The sequence below is a fragment of the Anser brachyrhynchus genome (genome assembly GCF_964034855.1).
Source record: "Anser brachyrhynchus genome assembly, chromosome: 15".
NCBI lineage: Eukaryota > Metazoa > Chordata > Aves > Anseriformes > Anatidae > Anser > Anser brachyrhynchus.
In genome coordinates, this window is record NC_137733.1 from 17,446,219 (window position 1) to 17,466,954 (window position 20,736).

Genomic DNA, 20,736 nt, shown 5'->3' on the forward strand with positions numbered 1-20,736 from the left:
GCTAGAATTCGAGGGCGGAAGTGGCGCGTGGGGCGAGCCGTCCGTGAGGGCGGAAGCGGCGCCGTGGCTGGCCGGGCGCTGCGGGCGGCATGGCGAGGGCGCTGCGGGCGCTGGGCAGCGCGGCCGGGCCGGGGCCGGGGCCGCGGGTGCGGTTCGGGCCCAGCCCCACAGGTACCGGCCGGGGCGGGGCGGGCGGGGCCGTTCTGAGGCCGTTCTGGGGGCGCCCCGGGGCCTCCCCTGGCCGTGCCGCCGCCGTGACCGCCCCGCGCCGTCCCCGCGGCAGGTCGGCTGCACCTGGGCGGGCTGCGCACGGCGCTGTACAACTTCCTCTTCGCCAGGCAGCGGCGGGGCGCCTTCGTGCTGCGCCTGGAGGACACCGACCGGCAGCGGGCCCTGCCCGGCGCCGCCGACGGCATCGAGGAGATGCTCGAGTGGGCAGGTAGCGGCGCGGCGGGGCGGGCGGGGCGCGGCACGGGGCCGGGACACGGCACGGGGCCGGGGCCGGGACACGGCACGGGGCGGGGACACGGCACGGGGCCGGGACACGGGGCGGGGACACGGCACGGGGCCGGGACACGGCCCAGCACAGGTCGGGGCCGGGACACGGCGCCCAGCGCGGCTCTGGCAGCAGCCGTGTGCCGGACGCCTCGTGCCGAGGGCAGCAGTCGGCGCTCGCAGCCCCCCCCTTGACAAACTATAAAACAAATAAACGGGTGAATCGTGCGTGCAGCGTTTGCCAAAAGGCGTCCGGAGGTGTCGATTTGCGTTCTGAGTCCTCTGCTCTTTTTTCTCAAGTCTGAGAGCTAAAAGCGAGGGGAATTCTAGAGCAAGCAATTACGATAAACTTGCAGCCGGGTTCCACAGGTGTCTGCACAAACAGAAAGGTGAATTTTGAAGAACCCCGCTGTTCAATGCTAATTCTGGAGTGGGTGAAATAATTGGCCGAGATCTCAGCTGTATTTTCGCAGCACCGGTGTCCGTTACTATAGGAAGCACCCTTTGTACGTCTGCCCCTGACTAATTTTTGCTCCAGGTCACCTCTCAGAGCCGCCCAGCTGTTCACTGGGTTGAGGTGTTTCTTCCTGCCCTGGGCTCCCCACGCAGCACCCCACGCCCTGATGTCTCTGCCCTTTCACGTCCTGCCGTGGGGATGTTTCAGGTATCGCCCCCGACGAAAGCCCTCGCCGCGGCGGTGCGTTCGGACCCTACCGGCAGTCGCAGAGACTCGACCTGTACAGGCAGGCCTGCGAGGTGCTCTTGGAGCGAGGCGCGGCGTACCGCTGCTTCTGCACCCCGCAGCGCCTGGAGCTGCTGAAGAAGGAGGCGCTGCGGAACCAGCAAACCCCGCGGTAGGCAGCCCTCTCCCCCGGGTCTCTGCCCCTGTGCTGCGCGCTCCCAGTCGCTTAGGGCAAGGTGTGATTGTTACCTCCGTGCCCTCAGAAGCTGAGGGGAGTGACGTCCAGAGATGAGAAGCTGACTGGACGTGTAGTGGGCAGACCGCAGCTGAAATTCACGAATTCGTTTAGATTCCAGCGAATGTAAGCGTGCTTGGGGTCGGTGTGCGTTAACCTGAGACCTGCGTTCTCCTTTCTCGAAGGTACGACAACCGCTGCCGGCACCTGACGCCCAGAGAAGTGGCTGAGAAGCTGTCGCAGGGCCTTGACTGGGTGGTCCGCTTCCGGCTGGAGAAGGGCGTGGAGCCCTTCCAGGACCTGGTCTACGGCTGGAGCAAGCACGAAGTGGCCGAGGTGGAAGGCGATCCGGTGATTCTCAAGGGGGACGGCTTCCCCACCTACCACCTGGCAAACGTGGTGGATGACCACTACATGGCCATCAGCCACGTTCTGCGAGGAACTGAGTGGCTTACTTCAACATCCAAGCACCTCCTTCTCTACAAAGCCTTTGGCTGGGATCCTCCCCAGTTTGGTCACCTCCCGCTGCTTCTGAACAAAGACGGTGCTAAGCTGTCGAAAAGGCAGGGGGACGTCTTTCTGGAGCGTTTTGCTCAGGACGGCTACTTGCCAGAGGCTCTGCTGGACATCGTCACCAGTTGTGGCTCTGGATTTGCAGGTAAGGGCAGCAGGCTTAGCACTCTCTGGGATACCCCGTGAGGCTGACTTTGGGCAAAGGGCTAGGTTTATTCCCATATTCAAGAACTTTGACGGTGTTTGAAAGGATCAGGAAATAGTAGTCAAGCAACCAGTCTGGAGGGGCTTCTGTGGCTGAAATGCTGCCGGGGCTTCTGCAGAGCTCCTGGGAAGGCCTTGGTGGCGGCCTGGGACGGTGGGAATATTTCTGTCCCTGGGCAGCCATTTAAGTGGAGCCTAAGGCTTAGTGACTTCCTACTGGGGACAGCCTTCTTCTTGAGGTGAAGAAACCTTCTGCAAACTCTTGGGAAAACTTCTGTTCTGTGGTTAACGATTGCAGTCAGGTAATACATCTTTCACACTTCTTGATTAACCTGAAAGACCGTGAGAGGTTGACTTAGTTACTCCTTTTGTTGCTCTTGCTGTGTGACTATTGCATTAACTCATGTTTCAGGAACTTTGCTTGGGAATGAAACCTTTACTGGGCAGCAAGGCCTCCTGGCCGGGTGTTATTGCTGCTGGGCTGAATGGTGCAAGGGGTGTTTCACTGAAGGGTGTAACAGAGCCAAGCAGAATGCCCCAGTTTCGAGTTCCTTCACAGAGTCTGCTTGTCCAAAGAGGGCAACTTCCAGTGCACGCCTGCCAGAAGTTCCCTCCTTGTATGTCGCTGCTTCCTATCAGCGCTGTGGAGGGCAGCCCTCCTCTGTCACTCCTTGGCTGTGTGCTGCACCGGCGCTGAGCCTGTGGTTTGGAAGGAAAAGCAGTGACTTTAGTTCTCTGCTGGAGAGCGAATGCATATCATAACCTCGTTGGGATATGTTGCAGAGAAGCAGATGGGGAGGACTTTGGAGGAGCTGATCTCGCAGTTTGAAATCGGCAGAATTACAACCCATTCCGCCTTACTGGATCTTGAGAAACTCCCGGAATTCAACAGGTACAAGCACCAGCGGTAACGTTAAATCTGAATCGTCTGTTGTAGGACGTCTGTCTGGGGTTTGATGTTGCTTTTCTAGCAGGTGTACAGTTCTAGTTGGTAAGTGTTGTGAGATTGAGATCATTAGCTTCGAACTAACCCAAAGCGGTCTAACTGCAGTTCTTTCCCTTGCCACAGGGTGCACCTCACTCGCCACATTGAGAATGAAGAGCTACGGCAGAAGCTAATCCGGGAGCTGCAGTCGCTGGTGGAGCGTGTCTATGGGGACCAAGAACTGGATAAAGAGGTTCTAGAAAAGGAGTACGTGGAGCAAGTCCTCCTGATGAGAAAAGTATGAAAAGTGGTAGCGTTGTGTTACTGCTTCGGGAAGCGTTGGAGCGTGGGACGCCGTGGTTTTGCGGGATTCCTGTGTGGAGACTCAGCTGAGTTCTGGGCGTTGCTGTGACCTGAGCTCTGCAGCCCGCAAACAGCAGGTGGCTGTCCCTGCCAGTTCGAGGGAAAAACCGCGTAGGCTGTGGAGAGGATGGAAGATGCCGCAGCTCTTCCCAGTGTCAGGAAAGAGGGTGAAGCCAGCAGTTTCCCAGTCTGCCCCTGGGATGCAGCTGTAGCATCTGGTGAATTCCTTGCAGAGAATAAAGTGTTCTTAAAAGGGCGAGCAAAGTCCCCGTCTGTTAGCACGAGGGTGGCTGTGGCAGCGGGGACTGGGCCGGCCATGTGACTTCCTACGTGTCTCAGGAGAGGCAGCGATGAGTGTGGCAAGCCACTTCCCAGGGCCGAACTCTGAGTCAGCTGCATGTGGCTGAGCAGGACTCGTAGAGCAGCCCCGCAGGCTGCTTTTGTGTCCTTGTTCACACCAGCTAGTTACGGCTGTGCAAAAACTAAGCAGCCGAAATGTCAGCAGTTCACGTTTCTTTCGAGCAGGTACAAAGCGCAAGGCAGCGGTGTGTTTGGACCCTCTTCAATTGCTTGTGAAGTCCAGAGAGCAGAAGTTACCCCCCTCCTCACCCCCTCACCTTAGCCCGCAGTCTTGACAGCTTTGCTTTCTTCCTCCAGGGTCACGTAAGCCTCCTGAAGAACCTGGTGTCGTGTGACTATGCTTACTTGTGGGTTAGGCCCTCAGTGTCCCGAGAGCAGCTCCAAACTGTTTCTGCAGAAGCAGACGACATAGGCAAACTAGTCTTAGGGTAAGTGTCTCTTTCCAGCTCTGTACACACCCACCTGCCTGCCCCAGAGCATTGCTCCTGGCTGCTGTACTCCTGTTGGACACGCTCCTGGTTTCCATTTGTTCTGGTTTACTTCAGAATGTGCAGTCGCTAATGACCGGGGAGGAGTTCTGAGCGTCCTTAACCGAAAGGCTGCTCACCAGCAGGAACGCTTACATTAATGCTCTTAAGCAAGAATTGTCGTGCCTAGATTTTGTAAAGCACCAAGCAGAGTGGAGTTTGTGTGCCCACACGGTGCTAAGGAAGAAAGCTCTGTCAGGGTTTTCCCATGCCGCAGATCTCCCGTGCTTCTGTCTGTTGTAGCATCTGACTGGAGAAGAGCAAGGCGCTTCTGGTCAATGTGTATTCGGATCACGTAACCAAACTCCTGGGTCTCTGGAATTAACCCAGTCCCTGCACAGTCAGAATCACTGTCACTTCTGAAAAGCTCATCCCAGGGGGGGATTTTCTGGCTTCCATTTCTTGGTCTCTAGCTGGCGGTTTGCAGTTCTGTGAGGGCAGGAGAGTAAACCCTGAACTGCTAGCATTGCCAGAAGATTTTGCAAAACCAGTCTGAGGCAGCTGGCAGTTCTCGAAGTCACTAGGTGCTTCTGGGTAGGAGTCCTGTGTGCCGTATGTCCCCAGATTGTAAGGGCATCTTCCTTCCTAAAGGCTTATGACGAGACAAACAGCTGTTTTAAGCATGGAGGAGTTGAACAAAGACCTCAGAAACCTTCAGAAGCAAACCAGAGAGACTAAGTACAGCAGCATGATGAAGCTCCTTCGCCTGGCTCTCAGTGGACAACAGGTAAAAAAAGAGTTCTGAGACTGGGACCTTCTCTTTTTGTGGCTGTGTTTTTTTTATTTTTTTTAAACAGCTATCTTCTCTCTGATACCAAGATACTGGTGTTTTGGCTGTACATCCTGCAAGAATTGACATCAGTTGCTGTTACGAGTGAAAGTACTGATGTGCAGTTCTGGAGGAAAGGCCGCTCTGAAAGTTTCAGAAAGGCAGAAATTGTTAAGGCATGAATGTGCTGGTCACAAATGTGAAGTTAGAGAAACTTCTGGACCAGCTGTCTTTTTGGTTCAGTTTGATCAGTCTTGGCAGTCAGTGTTTTAGTACTTTGGGAGGAAGAGAAAAATAAATCTTGCTTTGAGATTGCTCAGAAAACCCCTGCCCTTGGTGTACCAGCGATCTGATAGCTGGTCACGTTGTCGCTTCCTGCCCGACGACGCAGACGCTTGTACTAAGTGTGAGTTTCCATTCGTACCGTGACTTCTTGTGCGTTGCAGCACGGACCGAGCGTGGCAGAGATGATGGTGACTCTGGGACCCAGAGAAGTGTGCGGAAGGATACGCAAAGCGCTGTCCGGCTGATACGAGACCAGTGACTGCGGGGGTTAACCCTGGAGTGCCGGTGGCGCGGGCACCGCCTGTCCTTGTCTGAGACCCGTACCTCGTGCTGACGGCCCGACCGTCGGTGGTCGCGGGAGGGGGGCTTTGGGCCGTGCGAGATGTTTGCGGGTCTGTGCGTCCCCGTGCCAAGTGAAAGCCAGCTCGTGGCGGAGCAGCTGGACGCAGCCGTAGGTCTGTCCTCGTGCTTTCCTCTCGCGGACGCGGCCCGGTTTTCCGGCTGGGGTAAAACAGCCACCGGCACTCACACCGGGACCGCGCACGGGAAGCGGGGCTGGCCCCGGTGCCCTGGGGAGCCTGGCGCCGGGGGGGGGCGTGCGGGAGGGGCCGGGCCCGCCGCCGGAGCGGGGGGGGCCTCCCGAGCCGTGCCGGGGGGCTGGGGCTGGGCCGGGGCTCCCCGCGCTGCCCCCGGGGCCGCCCCGCGGGGCCGTGCCCGGCCGCGCCGCTTCCTGCCCGCCCTGCGCCGGGGCGGGGCGCTGGGGGCCCATGGACGGCGCGGGGCGGCTGCAGCGGTGGCTCAGTGAGCGCGGCACCGGCACCGGGGCGGGGGCGGGGGGCCGGGAGCGGGGGCGGGGCGGCCTCGCCCCGAGCGGGGGCACCGGGGGAGGTGGGGAGGGGGCGGCGGGGCGGGGGGGGGGACGGGGGGGGGGGGAGACGGGGCGGGGGCCGGGGTCGCCGGGTGCCCGCGGGGGGGTCGCGGCAGCCGGGCGGCCCTGGCCGTGCCGGGGCCCCGCTCCTGCCTCCCCCGCTGCCCCCCGGGGCCGGGCGGGGCCGTGGCGCCCCGCGCGCTGAGCCCCGCTGTGTTCCCCGCTGTGTTCCCCGCGCAAGATGAAGCCACCGACCCGAGCGTCCCCGGGGAGAGGTGGGAGAGCATCCGGCGGTTCTGCGAGCAGGTGGAGGCGGACGCGGCCGGGTAAGGCGGCAGGGGGCTGCCCCCCTCGGCTCCCGGCGCGGGGCGGGACGCGCGCACCGCGGCCGGGGGGAGCCCGGGGCCGGCCGGGCGCTGCCCGGGCCCCGCCTGGGCCCCGCCGCTCGAAGGGGCCCGGCCGGCGGCGGGTGGGCGGGCTGCGGCGAGGCGCTGCCCAGAGGCTGGCGGCGGGGCCGGGCTCCCCGTCCCCGCGCTCCCGGAGGCAGCGGCTCCTGCCTTCCGCGCCCCGGAGAGCCCGGCCGGTGCCTGCCGAGGGGCTTCGCGGGGGCGCCCCCCCACCCCCCGCCCCGGCTCTCCCCGCAGACCCGGGAGATCCCTCCCGTGACTCCCCGCCTGCCCGCTGCCAGCCTGCGGTCTGTGAGGAGCAGGAGCCAGCTGGGCAGATGAGCGGTCACAGCTCGGCACCCCTACGCCCAGAGCCCGCAGCCCGGCCGCCGGCTCCCCCGGCAGCGAGCGTGCACACACCAGCAGCCGGCCGGCCTCTGCGCTGCGCTGGGCGTCGAAGATCCTGGCACCGGAGGACCAGTTCTTGAGGTGCTCGCCCAGCAAAGCACCCGGCCTGTCCCACGGGCTCGCTTCCGAGAGGACAGCCTCCGGCGGGGCTGTCGTACCGCGCGTTGGGGCACCACGGGCTGCTGACGTCTGCCCATCGCGCCCCGTGTGCGTGTAGGGACCCCAGGCCAGCCCTGTGCCGGGGAGAGGTGTCAGTGACGTGGCACGTCGTGCGTCTGGTGACTGCTACTCTCTGCAGGGCAGAATTAGCAGTATTTGCTTTTCTTGGGAGCCAGTGCGTTGGCTGACTTGCTTCTGTTGCTCCCCAGCCCATCGCTTGCACCGAGGCTGCTGGCACATAAAATACAATCGCCCCAAGAGGTGGAAGCTCTCCATGCTCTGACAGTAAGTGCTTTCACCCACGTGCAAGGAGAGGCAGTAGTTAGTTGGAAATGCAGTTTGTGGGGTAGAGACAGTGCAGCTGTCTGGTCTTCTTTTTCTCTTGGATGTCTCTCTTTTACGTGTGCTTTTTTACATTGCACAATGGATGTAGGACCCAGGGCATAGTGGAGGGAGTAATTTCTGTTGCTCCTTCCCATAGCGTTCTGCTGAGGTACTTAAGAGGTCTGCAGCTCTTGTTTGGGCTGTGGTCTTGCCATGGGGTCAGTGGGTCCAGAAGTTAGTGATGGGGAGAACAGAGCAGATGTAAGTGTGCTGCTTAGCAAGGCGGGATGAAGAAAAGAAACTTTTGATACTTCCATAGTATTTTGTGTGTGTGTGTGTGCGTGCATGCAGCGCCAGGAAGTTTATGGGTATTGTATCTTAACAGCAAGTTTTTTTAAAATTCCCCAAGGCTTTTGTGTTCAGTTTCTGTTTGGTACTGCTTTGTTTTCTGCAGGTGCTGGAGACGTGTGTGAATAACTGCGGTGAGAAATTTCACAATGAAATAGCAAAATTCAGGTTTCTGAATGAGCTGATTAAAGTGCTTTCCCCAAAGGTAGGTGGTTGTGGTTACGCTGCACATAGCAAATGGGACACGTTTATTTCGCCATGGATATGAAAACTTAAAATTAATCTCTCAGAGAAGTAGAACAGAGTTTCTGTTCTGTGCTTTCAAGCACAAGGATTAGAAGTGAAATTTCCTGTAAAAGATACAATAATTTTAACCCTTCTTAGGGTTAGCAGGAAAAGGACATGGAGTAGGAAATGTAGAAAGCATTTTGTTGCGCTCCCTGCGAAGCTGAGTGTGCACGAGGCGCTTTGTGTCTTGTACGTCACAGCTGTTAGTACAGTCTCACTGAGCACAGGGGTATTTTCTCTCTTCTGCATAAGCCAAGGACTCTTTCCATGAAAAGCTTTTTCCTTGCGGTTTCTCTTAGCTCTGCTGTGACAAGGTTTGGGTGAGCTTGGAATTGTTCCTGGGGCCTCAGCCTGTGGCCCTTTTGCATCTCAGTGACTTAGAGAGCTTTGGTCGGGGGGTGGCAGAGGACAGATACCAGGAGCCTCTCCCATGTTTTCTTGTGTTCTGTCCTCAAACTCTTGTGCTCAGCCTGCTGTCCTTGTTGCTTTTTCATGCCGAAGGTTACCCTGGGTTTGGGTCCTGTTCGTGAGGCAGGTTCGGCCTAAAAAGGACAAGGGGGGGGACTGGGCTTCAGCAGCACTTGTGCCGTGCTCGCTCCACCATCGCGTGGTAGTTGTGCATTTGTGCAGCCCCCTTTGGGGTCCTGCTGGCAGTGTCCTGAAAGCTGGGCTGGGCGCTCCGAGCCCCGTCTGTGCCTGCCTGCCAGCTGGGGGCAGAGCTGAGGGTGAGGTTGGAAGGGATCCTCCGTAGCTAACGTGCAAGCAAAGTCCCTTCCAGCTGCTCTGCTTCTCTGGCTTGGAGTATGTTCATTGCTGCTCCCTGCTGTGGTGCACTTCTCTTCCCGAGTGTAATCTCTGCCTCCTGAGAAGAGAAGCAATGATCAGAAACGGGAACTTCAGTTTTAAAAGCCAAGTGAGGAGAGTTCAGAGGGAATGCACTGCGGTGCACTGGCCGTGGCTCTCATGATGAAAAGTAGAGATCTGTTTTATCAGAGACTGCGTGATCTTCACACGTTGGTCTTTGCATCAAATAGCAGGCCTGAGACGTTCTTAAACACCCTTCTCAGCAGCCCAGTAATCGATTCCCTCTATTAGTGGCTACAGCACACATTTACCACTTGCAAGGGCTTCATGTTCCATTACATCAGTTCGACGGCAGGGATGTCTCACCAATTTCAGTGAAACGTTTAACAGAACAACAAGCACTCTTCTCTCAGTCACGGGTTTGGTAAAGGTATTTCAGTGAAACAATGAAGTTTAAAGAATATGTTACTTTGGAGAGGGAGTTTGCTGTTTTGACAAAAGAGTTGTTATATGAGTTTAAAACACCTTGTGTTTCGGAAGTTTGCGTGTGGTTTTTATCATTCTTCCTGATGGTTTTTGTAGTACTTTAAAGTGAGTGCTCATGGCAATAATAAGAGAAATCAGAGAAAATATCCAAATGCTGAAAAAAGATAACTTCCCTTTCTAGTTTTGTTCAGTTTTCATTTCTCCAGGTCTATTTGTATTGCAAACAGTTAAGGAAAGTATTTAAAGCTGAGCACAGAACTGTTTTCGCTGAAATTCAAAAAAGAAAAAAAATACTTTTGGTTTCAGATTCAGTAACTGCTCAGAGAAGCTTTGAGACGGTTTCATTTTGGTTGTCATATAATATTTATGTAATTACTGTACACATATTCCTTTTATTCACACCCACAGCCATGCACGCTATTCCATGTACTGCAGAATGCCGTTGACAGCACTGTGGAGGTGTTACAGGAATCCATTTGCGACTCGATCTTTGCACCCAAACAACTTGGGGCTAGACCCACATGTCCTGTTTGGCTCAAACTCTGTGGTTTTGATCTCTTTTTCTTATTTTACTTTTTTCTTTTCTTATTCCAAGTACTATGGAACCTGGTCTTCAGAAAAAGTCAAGTCAAGAGTCACAGAAGTAATATTCAGTTGGACAGTCTGGTTTCCTCAGGAAGTTAAAATCCGGGATGCTTATCAGATGCTGAAGAAACAAGGTTTACTTCTGTTATTGCAGCTTCCTTTTTAACTTTTGAAGTCATGTGGCTTTAGATCACACGTATCTGTCCCCTCTGCTTTTGTGACTCAGCTTTTTTGTAAAATGTTGTGTGTGAGGGAAGAGGGACAAGGGCCACGCTTACAAGGCTGTTGGGGTACTCACGGGTGCACGTGACTGTTTAAAGAGATTTACCAAAGAACAGCTTTGTTGAGTCAAAGATCAGTCTAGCCTTGTGGCCTCCGTTCACACAGTGCTTGTGCCTATTGTGTGTGGAAGCGGTACGGGACAAATTCAGAGTGCTCTTTGCCCTGGAATACTCTCCTGGGATTATGAAGTGATGGTGTTCAGAGAGCTCTGAAGTCGGGGTTTGGATCCGTTCCTTACAGGGCACCGCTGTGTGCCGAAGGGCCAGCTGCTGCAGGTGCTGCCCGGGGGGCCACGGGCTCAGGGGCAGGCTGGGCACCGGCTGGGTAGAACAGGGAGGGGGCTGCGGGGGGCTGCGGGGGGCTGCGGGGGGCTGCAGGGCCGCCCAGGGGTGGCGCAGCATCTGCTCCGTGCGCCCACCACCTCCCTGCGGCGAGCGGAGGCGTCTGGCAGCCAGGGTGCCTCAGCTGGTGGTGCTGTGGCAGCAGGGCAGGGGCTGGGCGCCCGCCGATACACCCGTGTCGTATTTCCCACCCGGGAAGTGGTCTGCCCTTTGTTTTGTTTAATTCAAGGGAGAGAGGGAAGTCTTTCTGTCTGAGCTGTGTGCGAAGGCAACTCCTTGCTTCCCTGTCTCATTCTGCAAACTCGTGGGGATGGATGGAGGAGCTAGGCACAAAATGCAGCGTGCTATTGAGCATTGGTGTTTGAGCAGCTCAGGCATCACTTAACAAATATTGCTACCTGTTCCAGGGATTGTAAAAGAAGACCCCAAATTGCCAGAAGACAAAATTTTACCTCCTCCTTCTCCAAGACCCCAGAATTCTATTTTTGACACAGATGAAGAGAAATCCAAGGTAAACCTTAAGGCTTTCCTGCCCGCTCCCCCTCTAAGTTTCAGTGTTGAGAAAACATGCTCGGTCCTATTTTGGCGGCTCCTGCTGTGTCACAGAATGTCACCGGGTATTGCTGATACCTCTTGCTGTACCTCGGCTAGAAGTAGAGAGTGAAAATTCTTTGAGACTTTGTCAGAAAACGTTGCGTGGTAAAAGTGAAACGCTTTTACAGAAATAACTCAGTTCCTATTCACCTCTCCTGAGGGAAGGCTTCTCCAGGCCCTGCAGAGCCAGGGAGTTCCTATTCCCAAGCGCCCTGTGAATGAGAGCGCTCCTTTGCTGTGCCCAGGGCTTGGGTCATTTTCTCCCTTTTTCCCGTGCTCCTGGTAACAAATAATCAGCCTTTGGGCTGTTCCAGAAAGCGTTTGTTCTAATCTGTCTATGTTGAGCTGCTTTCTGTTGCATAAATAAATCCGTGTTTGCTGCAGGGGCTTGAGCTTATAGCTCCTGTTTCCTGAGTGAGTGCCTGAACCACGGGGCTGTTGAGGGCTTCTGCCCCGGCCCAGTACAAGCATTTTCTTTGTTGGCGGAGGGCTGGCAGAGATGGACCAACGCTGCAGTGTGAGCCTGTATTCAGGGCACTCTCGGAAGTCCCCATGGTTCAAGCACTTCCTCAGTTTCCTACTGCTCAGCTTTTACTTTCGGTGTGGAACTTCAGATCTGTTCCATGTTACAAGGGTCGGTGTTTGAAGTGTTGCAAACTAATAATCAGTGTGAGCAAGTGCTGGGGAACCGGAGGGCTGTTGTTACTCCGCTCTTAGACATGGAGAAAAGCGGGGGGTTAAGGAGCCCTGCCGCAAAGACAGAACGTGTCAGAGCCAGCTCTGTTTTTTCTCAGCCTGACCTGTAATTACCAGCTTTGCTTGTGCGCTTTTGACTGCTGTTCCTCTGCCAGATTACAAGACATAACCCCACGTATTTCCAGGGCTATAGAGACAATTATGACAGTGGGTGTCTATGAATATCTGCTCTGTTGTGAGGTGTACCTGTAGCACAGTGCCTAGAGCATGTTACTGACTGCTGTCCAATGGTCTCCACTCAACAGCTGTTAGCAAGGCTTTTGAAGAGCAGCCACTCTGAAGACTTGCAGGCTGCCAACCGTCTGATCAAGAGCATGATTAAAGAGGTAGGTATTCGCGAGGGCTGGCAGTTCCTCTGGTCAGAAGCTGTTTGCGGCAGGAGAGGATGAGAAGGGACTCAACAATTCAGGTTTTGACAGTGGGCCCTCTGTATGTGACCTCCGTAATGTCTGCCGCCGTACTGGCGTTAGAGGCAGTACCAACAGGTGGTAATGGGAGCCTGGCCCAGAGTTCAGCTTCAGGTGAACCGGTTACGCTACTCCAGAGGAGAGATGAGTTTTCAGTATTTGTTATTCTGAAGTTACAGTGCAAGATGTCTTATTTTGTTTCCCTAATGTACGCCAATAGCTAGGAAGAGGGAATATTTATTCCCAGGAGCATGTGTGGCAGGATGCTCTCTCTTTAGTGGCATCCTAGCAGTAGTTCTGCATTAGTGATAGGAGGTTTCCAAAAATAAACTCAGTTCCCAGGTGGAGGAGGCTACATCTGTACAGAACTGTCTCTTTCCTACAGGCATTGTGCGCGCGTGTGTGTGTCTGGTTTTCATTCTCCATCTGAAAGGGCACCCTGCTTCTCTGCACAAAGGGGAGATTCGGCCTGGCTTAAAAATATCTTTGCAGTCAATTTGAGAGTGTTTTCTTCTGTATGGCAGAAGCCACCAACTCCTAACAAATTTTGAAGGCTGTCTTGTGCCTGTGCTGAAATGAATCCCTTGTACACCAGCGCACCCTGGCCAGCCTGTCCTGAGGAGGGCAGGAGGTGTTCTGCCTCGTCTCTGGGCATGTAGGAGTGGCACAGCACCAGCGCTGGAGCTCTTCGTGGAGTTGTTACGCACACGGCTTTGTGCTGCCGTGTACCTTCAGTAATGTGTTAATAGGAAGCAGTCCCGCAACGAGAGTTATCCGGAGTGACCCAGACAAAAGCATGTGCGCTGTGTTTATTAGTTAAATCATCATCTAATTTTGTTTTATTTTTCATCAAAGGAACAAGAAAAGTCAGCCAAGGTGTCCAAAAGAGTGAATACAATCAGTGAGGTTTCCGAGAATGTTAAACAAATGGATGAATTGCTGGAAAATTACAAGAGACAAGAATTATCCAAATCGGACCATGAGACACTCCAGGTAGACGTTTCTTTTTACTGCATAAGAGGTTCTTTTGGCTGGCTATGCCTGGGAGGGCTCAGGACAACAGGTTTCAAAGGGCAGCGAGCTGCACTCAGTTTTTGCAAGGGAAAACGCGTTACCACAGCAGGAATAGCTTCCAGCGTACCTGATGAGCAATGTCCCTCTTGTCTGAGTAATGGAAATTGGAATGGAACTGGCTTTTGATGTGCCACTTTGAGTTTCTGTTCAGATTTATCTGCTCTTCTTGTGGTATGTTATGGGGAAATGGTTCTTCCTCTAATAGTGGGGTAACACATGGGAATTCCCTTTAGTCCAGCCATGGTTAGGTGGGTGTGAACAGGTCTGATCAGGGCAGCTTATAACTTTTGGTTTCTTCAGCTTCTGTGGTTTCTGTGATTCCCCTTCTTCTGCCTAGAGTTCACTAGTCTGCTTTATAAATTATTCACATAATCCTTCTTAAGTATTAGTGAATTAAGGAAACATTTGTTGTTACTAATAGGGCTGTCAGAATAGCTTTATGGTCTCCAAATACCTGAAACTCCACTAAGATGCCTACCATATTCTCAAATTAAAAAGAAAAAAAATAAAAGGCAAAAAAAAACTACAGACAACTGAACTTCTATAGGTAAGAACTTCTCCCGTGGCCCTGTGTGACAGCAGTGTTTGGAGTTAGCTTCTTTTGGGAGGACTGTGGCTATAAGGAGGTGGCAGAGACTACTTTCAGATTGGAAAAAAAAAATGGCTTTCACTGTGCCTTCCCACTTCCTAAAACACTGAAAAGAGAGCCATAAAGGTCTTTGCATTGTCTGATGGTATTTGCAGCTGATGGTCATAATACTTCCCTCTCACTCCTCTTACATCTAGGGATGCTTTTTTATTTTAAATTGGAAGGTTTAACACTGCCTTACCTTACACCTGTGTGCATAGATGAGATGTGGCTGAGGAGGAGATGCTAGTAAGACCACTTGTTCCAGTGGCTGTACTTCCAGGTCGCTGTGAATTTTAAGAGTGCAGCAACATGCAGCATTGATATCCTTTGTCTGGACCTTGGGCAGGATATGCATCTTGCTGTTCTAGAGGTAGCATTGCTTACAGATGGTTGGATGGAGAAAAGTGTTGAGAGTGCACAGGGTCTCCCAAGCAATGGCATGAAACATTTCCTTTCGTAGAACCTGTTTCAACGCTGTGAGAAGCTCAGGCCGCTGCTCTTTCGCCTTGCCAGTGAGACAGTTGATGACGATGATGCTCTAGGTAAGAGCCAACACTGTCTTTGGAACTCATTGCATTTAAATTCATCTAACTTGCTTTCCTAAGTGATGTATTCCTTTCCTCAGAGGAGAAATGTTTAGGTACTTGTGAGCCAAGTTTTTTTACTTGGACTTTTAAACCATGTCCATGAGAAGTGGCATAAGAATTCTCTTATTTCTCTCCAAGGAATCTGTTACTTTTCACTTGGAGCCCAAAGTTAAATGATGAATCCAGTTTCTTCCATCAAAGGTAGTTTTCAGAATTTGTGGAGTTCTACTGTTCTGAGGATTGAAAGCTTTCGAGGGCTTTTCTCTAGAGAGATGGTAGTTTTCCATATCTATATCAAAGGGGAGAATGCTTTTTGAATTTTGTAAATAATAGAAAGAGGAGGGTTATATGAGCAGAATCTTTGAATTCCACAGTTGTGAAATTTAGCCCTTCCCAGAGTATTGCATTTCATAGTCTTACCTGTTTGTCTTGAAAACATGACTGAAATGATGCCTCGCTGAAAATGCAGACAACTTAAACAGCAAAGAGCTAATCTGTGCCGTGAACATTTTATTCAGACCCAGGAGTGCCAGGGTTCTTCAGCTGTAGAGTGTTGTATAATAGACTCACGTACACCCGTAACGCTTGCAGATGATGACAAAGTGCATAAGAGATGCAGGGACTGTAAAGTACTTTGGAGATCAGTGGTCTCGATAAATTACAGAGAAGACTGAAATCAGTGAATGTGTGTGCAAAATGCTGCGCTTCAGAAAACAGAATGAAAAACGTGCAAAATGGGGACGCTGGGTGGAGAGCAGTGCAGAAGAAAAGGATCTGAAGGCAATAGCTCATCGCGTTGAGTGCAAGTCTTCCCCTGCTTCTCTTTGTTTCCCAGCCGAGATACTGCAGGCCAACGACAAGCTCACACAGGCGCTGGGACGGTGCAGGCAGGTTGTAGCCAACCATGAAGATGATGATGGAGGAGGTTCGGTCACCGGCTTCTCTGATGCACCAGGTAAAGCGGATCCTGCAGTGTTCCGTGACAGCTCTGCTTCCTGCTTTTCGTGTATGAATGGAGCTTGGAAGGGGAAGCGCTTCTCAGAGAACAGATGTGGAGAAAATCCTGTAACACGGGAAAACTGCTATGTAGTGATCATTTTCTTTTATATTTGGTTGACTGAAAATGTTCCTGGAGTTCTTCACCTGAGTCCTTTAGTATTTGCTTGTAGCCAGGCGTACACTGTTCCTTTAGGAGGCTTCTCTTTAACTCTTTCTGCTTTTTCCAAAGCATGTCGGCCAGCCCCAAGACGTATGAAGAGCTATACGTTGATTGACTTCTCTGAACTGGAGGCGACCTGCCAGTCTCCTACGGGCCAATTTTCAGACATAACCACTGCCTCCCGACACAGCAGCACCACCTCCAGTTGTCTGCTGGAGGAGGAGTTAATAGGTTTGTATGCACAGTTCAGTACTGTTGTCCTTGTTACTAGAGTTCATGGTACTTAACAAATGTAGAAGAACTTTGACTTTAGTGTTGGTCCTAACAGAATGTAGACCCTTTTAGCTAGGGAAAGTTTTCAGGAATATAGTTTCTTTAATGGTGTTAAACTGTAGTTAAACTGCTGTTAGACAAAAAAGGAAGAACGTATGGAAAACAATTGCTTCCTGTAATCGTTCTGTGCTTTTGGCATCTTTTTTAGGACTCAGCAACTCTCCTGTTTTACAGAAACCACCACCTGACTTTGGAGTGGCAGAGGTTAGTGATCCTCAGGTACTTTAGTCTGTAAAATACAAAGGACAAAACTCAGGTAGCATTTTTGATCTCCTAGCTTTCTCTGGCAGCCTTTTTTTTTTTTTTTTTAAGTCCCTCTGTTCTGAATGGAAATTGGAATCTTCCTGCTCTGTAATGAGCTATAAATTGCAGTTTGCAACAAGATTACTCACATATATTTCTACCTTAAGTAGTATTATAAACCAGAAGTACCTTTTTTTCAGACTGGTGTACACAATGGATATAGTGAAATTGTAAGTGCTGTTGAAACCCTGGAACTGAAGGAGAGCTGGGAAGACAGGTCTTCATTGAAGAATGAATTTCAGGGCCTGGCTGATCAGTTCTCTCCACCTCCCAGGACCAAGACATTATCCTTGTAAGCAAGCCCTGTGCAGTCCAGTCTGACTTTGGAGATGAGGAATATTGTTTTACAGCAGTGAGGGTTGGGAAAACCTTTTAACTACATCTGGTTAATGATGGCAAGCTATCCATCCATGCATCAGCTCTTAAGCAGCAGTCGTGCACCTGTTTATTCTAATTCCGCACTATGACTTTCAAAGCGTCAGAAATGTGGTAGAACAAATCCTATGGCTTAATAACAAGGTATTCTTGAGCTAAAGGAGCAAAAACCTTACAGACAGGTCTCCTTTAATAATCTGTGACTCAGAAAATACTTTCCCCAGCTTTTTTCAGGCTCTGAGAAGATTGTTTCCTGGCATTCATTAGAAACCTAACAGTTTATGAACCAAATTAATCTCCGCAGATCTTCAGAGTAGGTGACCATTATGATGAGCTTATCCAGTCTGTCAGAACATAGGCCAAGCAATTTTACTGGAGATTCCTAGCTGTCTGTATTGTCTTTGAGCTAGAACTTACTTTAATCTCACTGACTAGAGCCCCAGAGAGCCTGCACAGGCCTCCAGAGCCCTGGAACAAAGTTTCATGACAGTAACAGAAACCAAAGTCTGCCTTAATGAACACCGAAACAGCAGCTTCTTCTATACAAAATAGAGGCAATTTTCAAGCTTTTTTAGAACTCAGAGAGAGTAAGCTCGTACTTTATTTATACATAAAAGGGATGAGGGATTGGGAACGCAAAAATGGACACAGCAGAAAATGGTATATACCATGTAGTCTTCCCAGTTAATAAAAGCTTTCTACATGCTTTTCTTTCCAGGGATTTGTCACCAATGAAATTGCCCTTTCCAGATCTTCCAAATAGCTCAATGGCAGATCCTTCATTCTCCAGCCTAGGCTACGAGCAGAAGCCTGCTGCCTCTTTGCATCCAGCTTCCAATGATGTTTCTCTAGCAAACCTTTTTGTCCCTTTAATTTCAATTACACCGAGTAAGTGCAATAATTTCTGTGCCCCGGCTCTGCTTAATAGAGCTCTTATTGTGATTCTTGCACGGGAACAAGAAAGCCAAAGTATCTTCATGTTGTGAGGGCCAGCTGGAGAAAAATAGAGTATTCTGTGAAGGACTTAGTGTATCTGAGAATTTGAGCAAGTTCTAGGAGTTATTCCGTGGAAAGGTCCTTGTCCTCCCTCGTCAGTAGTCAGGAGTTTCCTGTCGTGGCTAATCTTACTGTGCTTCTAAACTTTTTGGCCCTAGCATCTTTAATCAAACTTCAAGCAGTTCTTTTCCAGAGGCTTACGAGATATCTGTGCATGGGAGTTATCCCACTTCCTAAGGCAGAGCTGTTCTTCCCACCTGCACTTTTTGATTTAACACTGTCTGAAAGCACTTCATGGAGCGAGTGTTACCCAGGGTACGTGGCACCCCAGCGTCTCATTATAGGGCATGTCCTGTTAGAGGAGGACTGCAGAGTCTTGGCCATTGTTATTTTTGAAGAGTACAGGAGCAAAGACATACTGACTCAGTTGTCTTCTGACTTCACTCTCAAGCTCGGGATTTGTCTGGTTTTGGAAAGGCTGGATGGTGATAGGTGTGGATTTACCCCAGCAATAAGGGGCTAAGTTCTGTATGTGTTGAAGTTATATTTTTGCTTTTCCCAACTTCCCTCTTGGATTCGTACCTGATCTCTCTAACTGACTGTAAACAACGGAGCTACTAGTTGTCCTGTACCTAATTCAGACATTCAGATTCCTTTCTGTGTCCTGGAGGTGAAATGTAAATCATGGCCAAACGCTGTACGCTGCTTGGCCTGAGAGTTTGCTAGAGGAAGTACAAGTTTGTACGAGTGTCTCCTTTTGCTGTTCCTTATCCTGTCTTCACTGTTCTGCCCTCAGAAGGGAGGGGCAATCTATGCTTTGTTTCTTATTTCGCTTTTGTCTCCGGCAGGCGATATCTGTCCCCTTACGGTGTATGACAGGAACGGTTTCAAGGCTATGCTCCACTTCTCCAGAGACCCAGCTCCTGGCCGACCAGATGTGCTGGTGATGGTTCTCTCCATGCTGAGCACATCGGCTCAGCCAATTAAGGACATAGTGTTCCAGGCTGCAGTCCCAAAGGTAAGGAGCCAGTGATGAATAAAAGGGAGTGTGACTACTCAGAAATGTCCTGAGAAGGAGGTTTGGCATTTTGTGCTTAGAATTTGTCTTGTATATTGGAAATTGCACAGCTCATTTTCTCTGAACTGTAAACCAGTTGTATGGTGGTGCCTGTGGCCCAGGTGCCTGTTTCAGTGTGGATCCTTAGCCTTCAGAGAAAGAAATGGGGCTCCACTCTGCTTTAGCCTCCTGGTAAGGCACCTATTCTGTCCGTATGCACAGCAAAGAATTGTCTGTTTAAGAATATCTGCCTTTAGAGGCAGGCTGTGGATAGGCGTGCATTTCATTAAATGACAAAATCTGTCTGACATCTTTAACTAGCTCTGTGGCTTGGTAATACTCCCAGCTCTTTTTCAGCGTGGACCAAAAGGCATTCATTTTGTTTTGTCTTTCAGGCTATGAAAATAAAGTTGCAACCAGCATCCGGATCTGAGCTTCCAGCCTTCAGCCCTCTTCTTCCCCCAGCAGTGGTGTCCCAGGTCCTGCTGCTTGCCAATCCACACAAAGTACGTGGCAGTGATTCTCTTGGCAGGTCACTCTGAACGTGACCGTAATGGGTGGAGTGTTAGCGTGAAAGGCAGGAACAATGTTATTAGTTGGGAGATGGGTGGAAGAGACAAGTCTGGGTTGTGCTGGGAAGACATTTTTTCCACTGCCACAGCTTTTAAGACCAGTAATCTGAAGGACCGAACGGGTAGTTGCTGCAATGGCCTGCACAGTTTTGCTTGTCTGCCTGCTGCGATGGCACCTGGAGAGGACATTGTGTAGCTGTCTGCAACTAATGGAACGTGAGGCCACCCAAGGCACGAATGATGGGTGGCAGTTTTGTTGCATTGATGAAGAACTATGGGACAGAAGATGGGTGTAAGGGAGTCCTCTGTCTCCAAGAAGGTTGGCCTGGATTTCCAAGCACGCCCTTGCAGGGCGTGCACAGGTCTCCTTCCCAGGGGCTCCTTATGTGTGTTGTGAAGATCTAGGTCTTGTTCAATGCAGAGCTTCTGCAGGTCTGAAGCGTTAGTCTCTCCTTTCAGAGGGTGATTCACTGCAGCAAGGCTGTGAGGGATGAGGGAAGGAGACCCAGGAGCCTGCAGCCATGATGTTGCCCTCTCTCTGCTCCTTTCTCCCATAGGTTCCCATCCGCCTAAGGTACAAGCTAACATTCACGCAAGGCGAGCAGCCCCTCAGCGAGGTGGGAGAGGTGACCAGCTTCCCAGAAGCAGAGCTGTGGGGCAAAAGCTGAACTTCGTCTGGCTCGGACATTGCCACGTTGCCTTGGGGATGATGGCGAGGGTGGGAGCTGGGGGACCGCGTGCCAGGAGTGCACGCCTGGCCTGGGCAACGGCTCCTTTCCTCAGGATCTGTCGTCCCCTTCCTTCTGGTTTCTGTGCAGGTGTCTGGCAGGAGTGCACCTGGCTGCTTCTGCCACGGCCTTTGTGTCGCTGCCCCTGCTTTGCAGCTGCCCCTTGTGTAGGGCCCTGCACCCTGAGCGCCCGCAGGCTTCCTCTGTACCGCCTTCCCTGCTCTTCTCCGGGCCCCCTTTCCCGTTACGTGCTTTTTCTGGTTTAAAAAATACACGGACCAGCGCTCAGCCCGTGTGGGGCTCGTGAATCCCGAACCCCCCAGCCCTTGTCAGGGGAGCGGCTGGGCACGGGCGGGGCTGCGGGCACGGGACGGGGCCGGGAGGGCCCGGGGCGGCGGCTGGCGGGGAAGCACAGCCGGGGGGAGCCGGGGGGCGGCCGCCAGCCCTGCGGAGCACCCCGTGCGGTGCCGCTCGGCGCTCCGGGGGCTCTCCGGGCCGGAGCCGCCCCCCGGGCGGGACCCGATCGC

General features: G+C 52.2%; 2 protein-coding genes across 3 annotated transcripts; both read left to right on the forward strand.

Annotated features, from left to right (window-relative positions):
- Positions 1 to 13: 13 nt before the first annotated feature.
- On the forward strand, positions 14 to 5,806 carry EARS2 (glutamyl-tRNA synthetase 2, mitochondrial). Its single transcript, XM_080556915.1, has 9 exons — positions 14 to 171; positions 284 to 439; positions 1,160 to 1,349; positions 1,598 to 2,070; positions 2,913 to 3,021; positions 3,199 to 3,352; positions 4,075 to 4,205; positions 4,896 to 5,031; positions 5,520 to 5,806. The coding sequence occupies exons 1-9, from the start codon at positions 90 to 92 to the stop codon at positions 5,601 to 5,603; spliced, it is 1,515 nt and encodes a 504-aa protein (XP_080413041.1). The 5' UTR covers positions 14 to 89; the 3' UTR covers positions 5,604 to 5,806.
- Positions 5,674 to 20,497, forward strand: GGA2 (golgi associated, gamma adaptin ear containing, ARF binding protein 2). Of its 2 annotated transcripts, none has more exons than XM_080556912.1 (17): positions 5,674 to 5,813; positions 6,468 to 6,552; positions 7,389 to 7,464; positions 7,958 to 8,056; positions 10,025 to 10,148; positions 11,045 to 11,148; positions 12,233 to 12,313; positions 13,250 to 13,387; positions 14,560 to 14,641; positions 15,522 to 15,641; positions 15,915 to 16,076; positions 16,327 to 16,382; positions 16,622 to 16,773; positions 17,575 to 17,744; positions 18,701 to 18,870; positions 19,305 to 19,415; positions 20,039 to 20,497. In XM_080556912.1, exons 1-17 carry the CDS (start codon positions 5,741 to 5,743, stop codon positions 20,147 to 20,149), a joined length of 1,914 nt encoding a protein of 637 aa, XP_080413038.1. In that variant the 5' UTR covers positions 5,674 to 5,740; the 3' UTR covers positions 20,150 to 20,497. The 2 variants fall into 2 exon arrangements, with proteins under 2 accessions (XP_080413038.1, XP_080413039.1); XM_080556913.1 differs by lacking the exon at positions 5,674 to 5,813 and adding an exon at positions 6,051 to 6,159.
- The last annotated feature ends 239 nt before the right edge of the window (positions 20,498 to 20,736 follow it).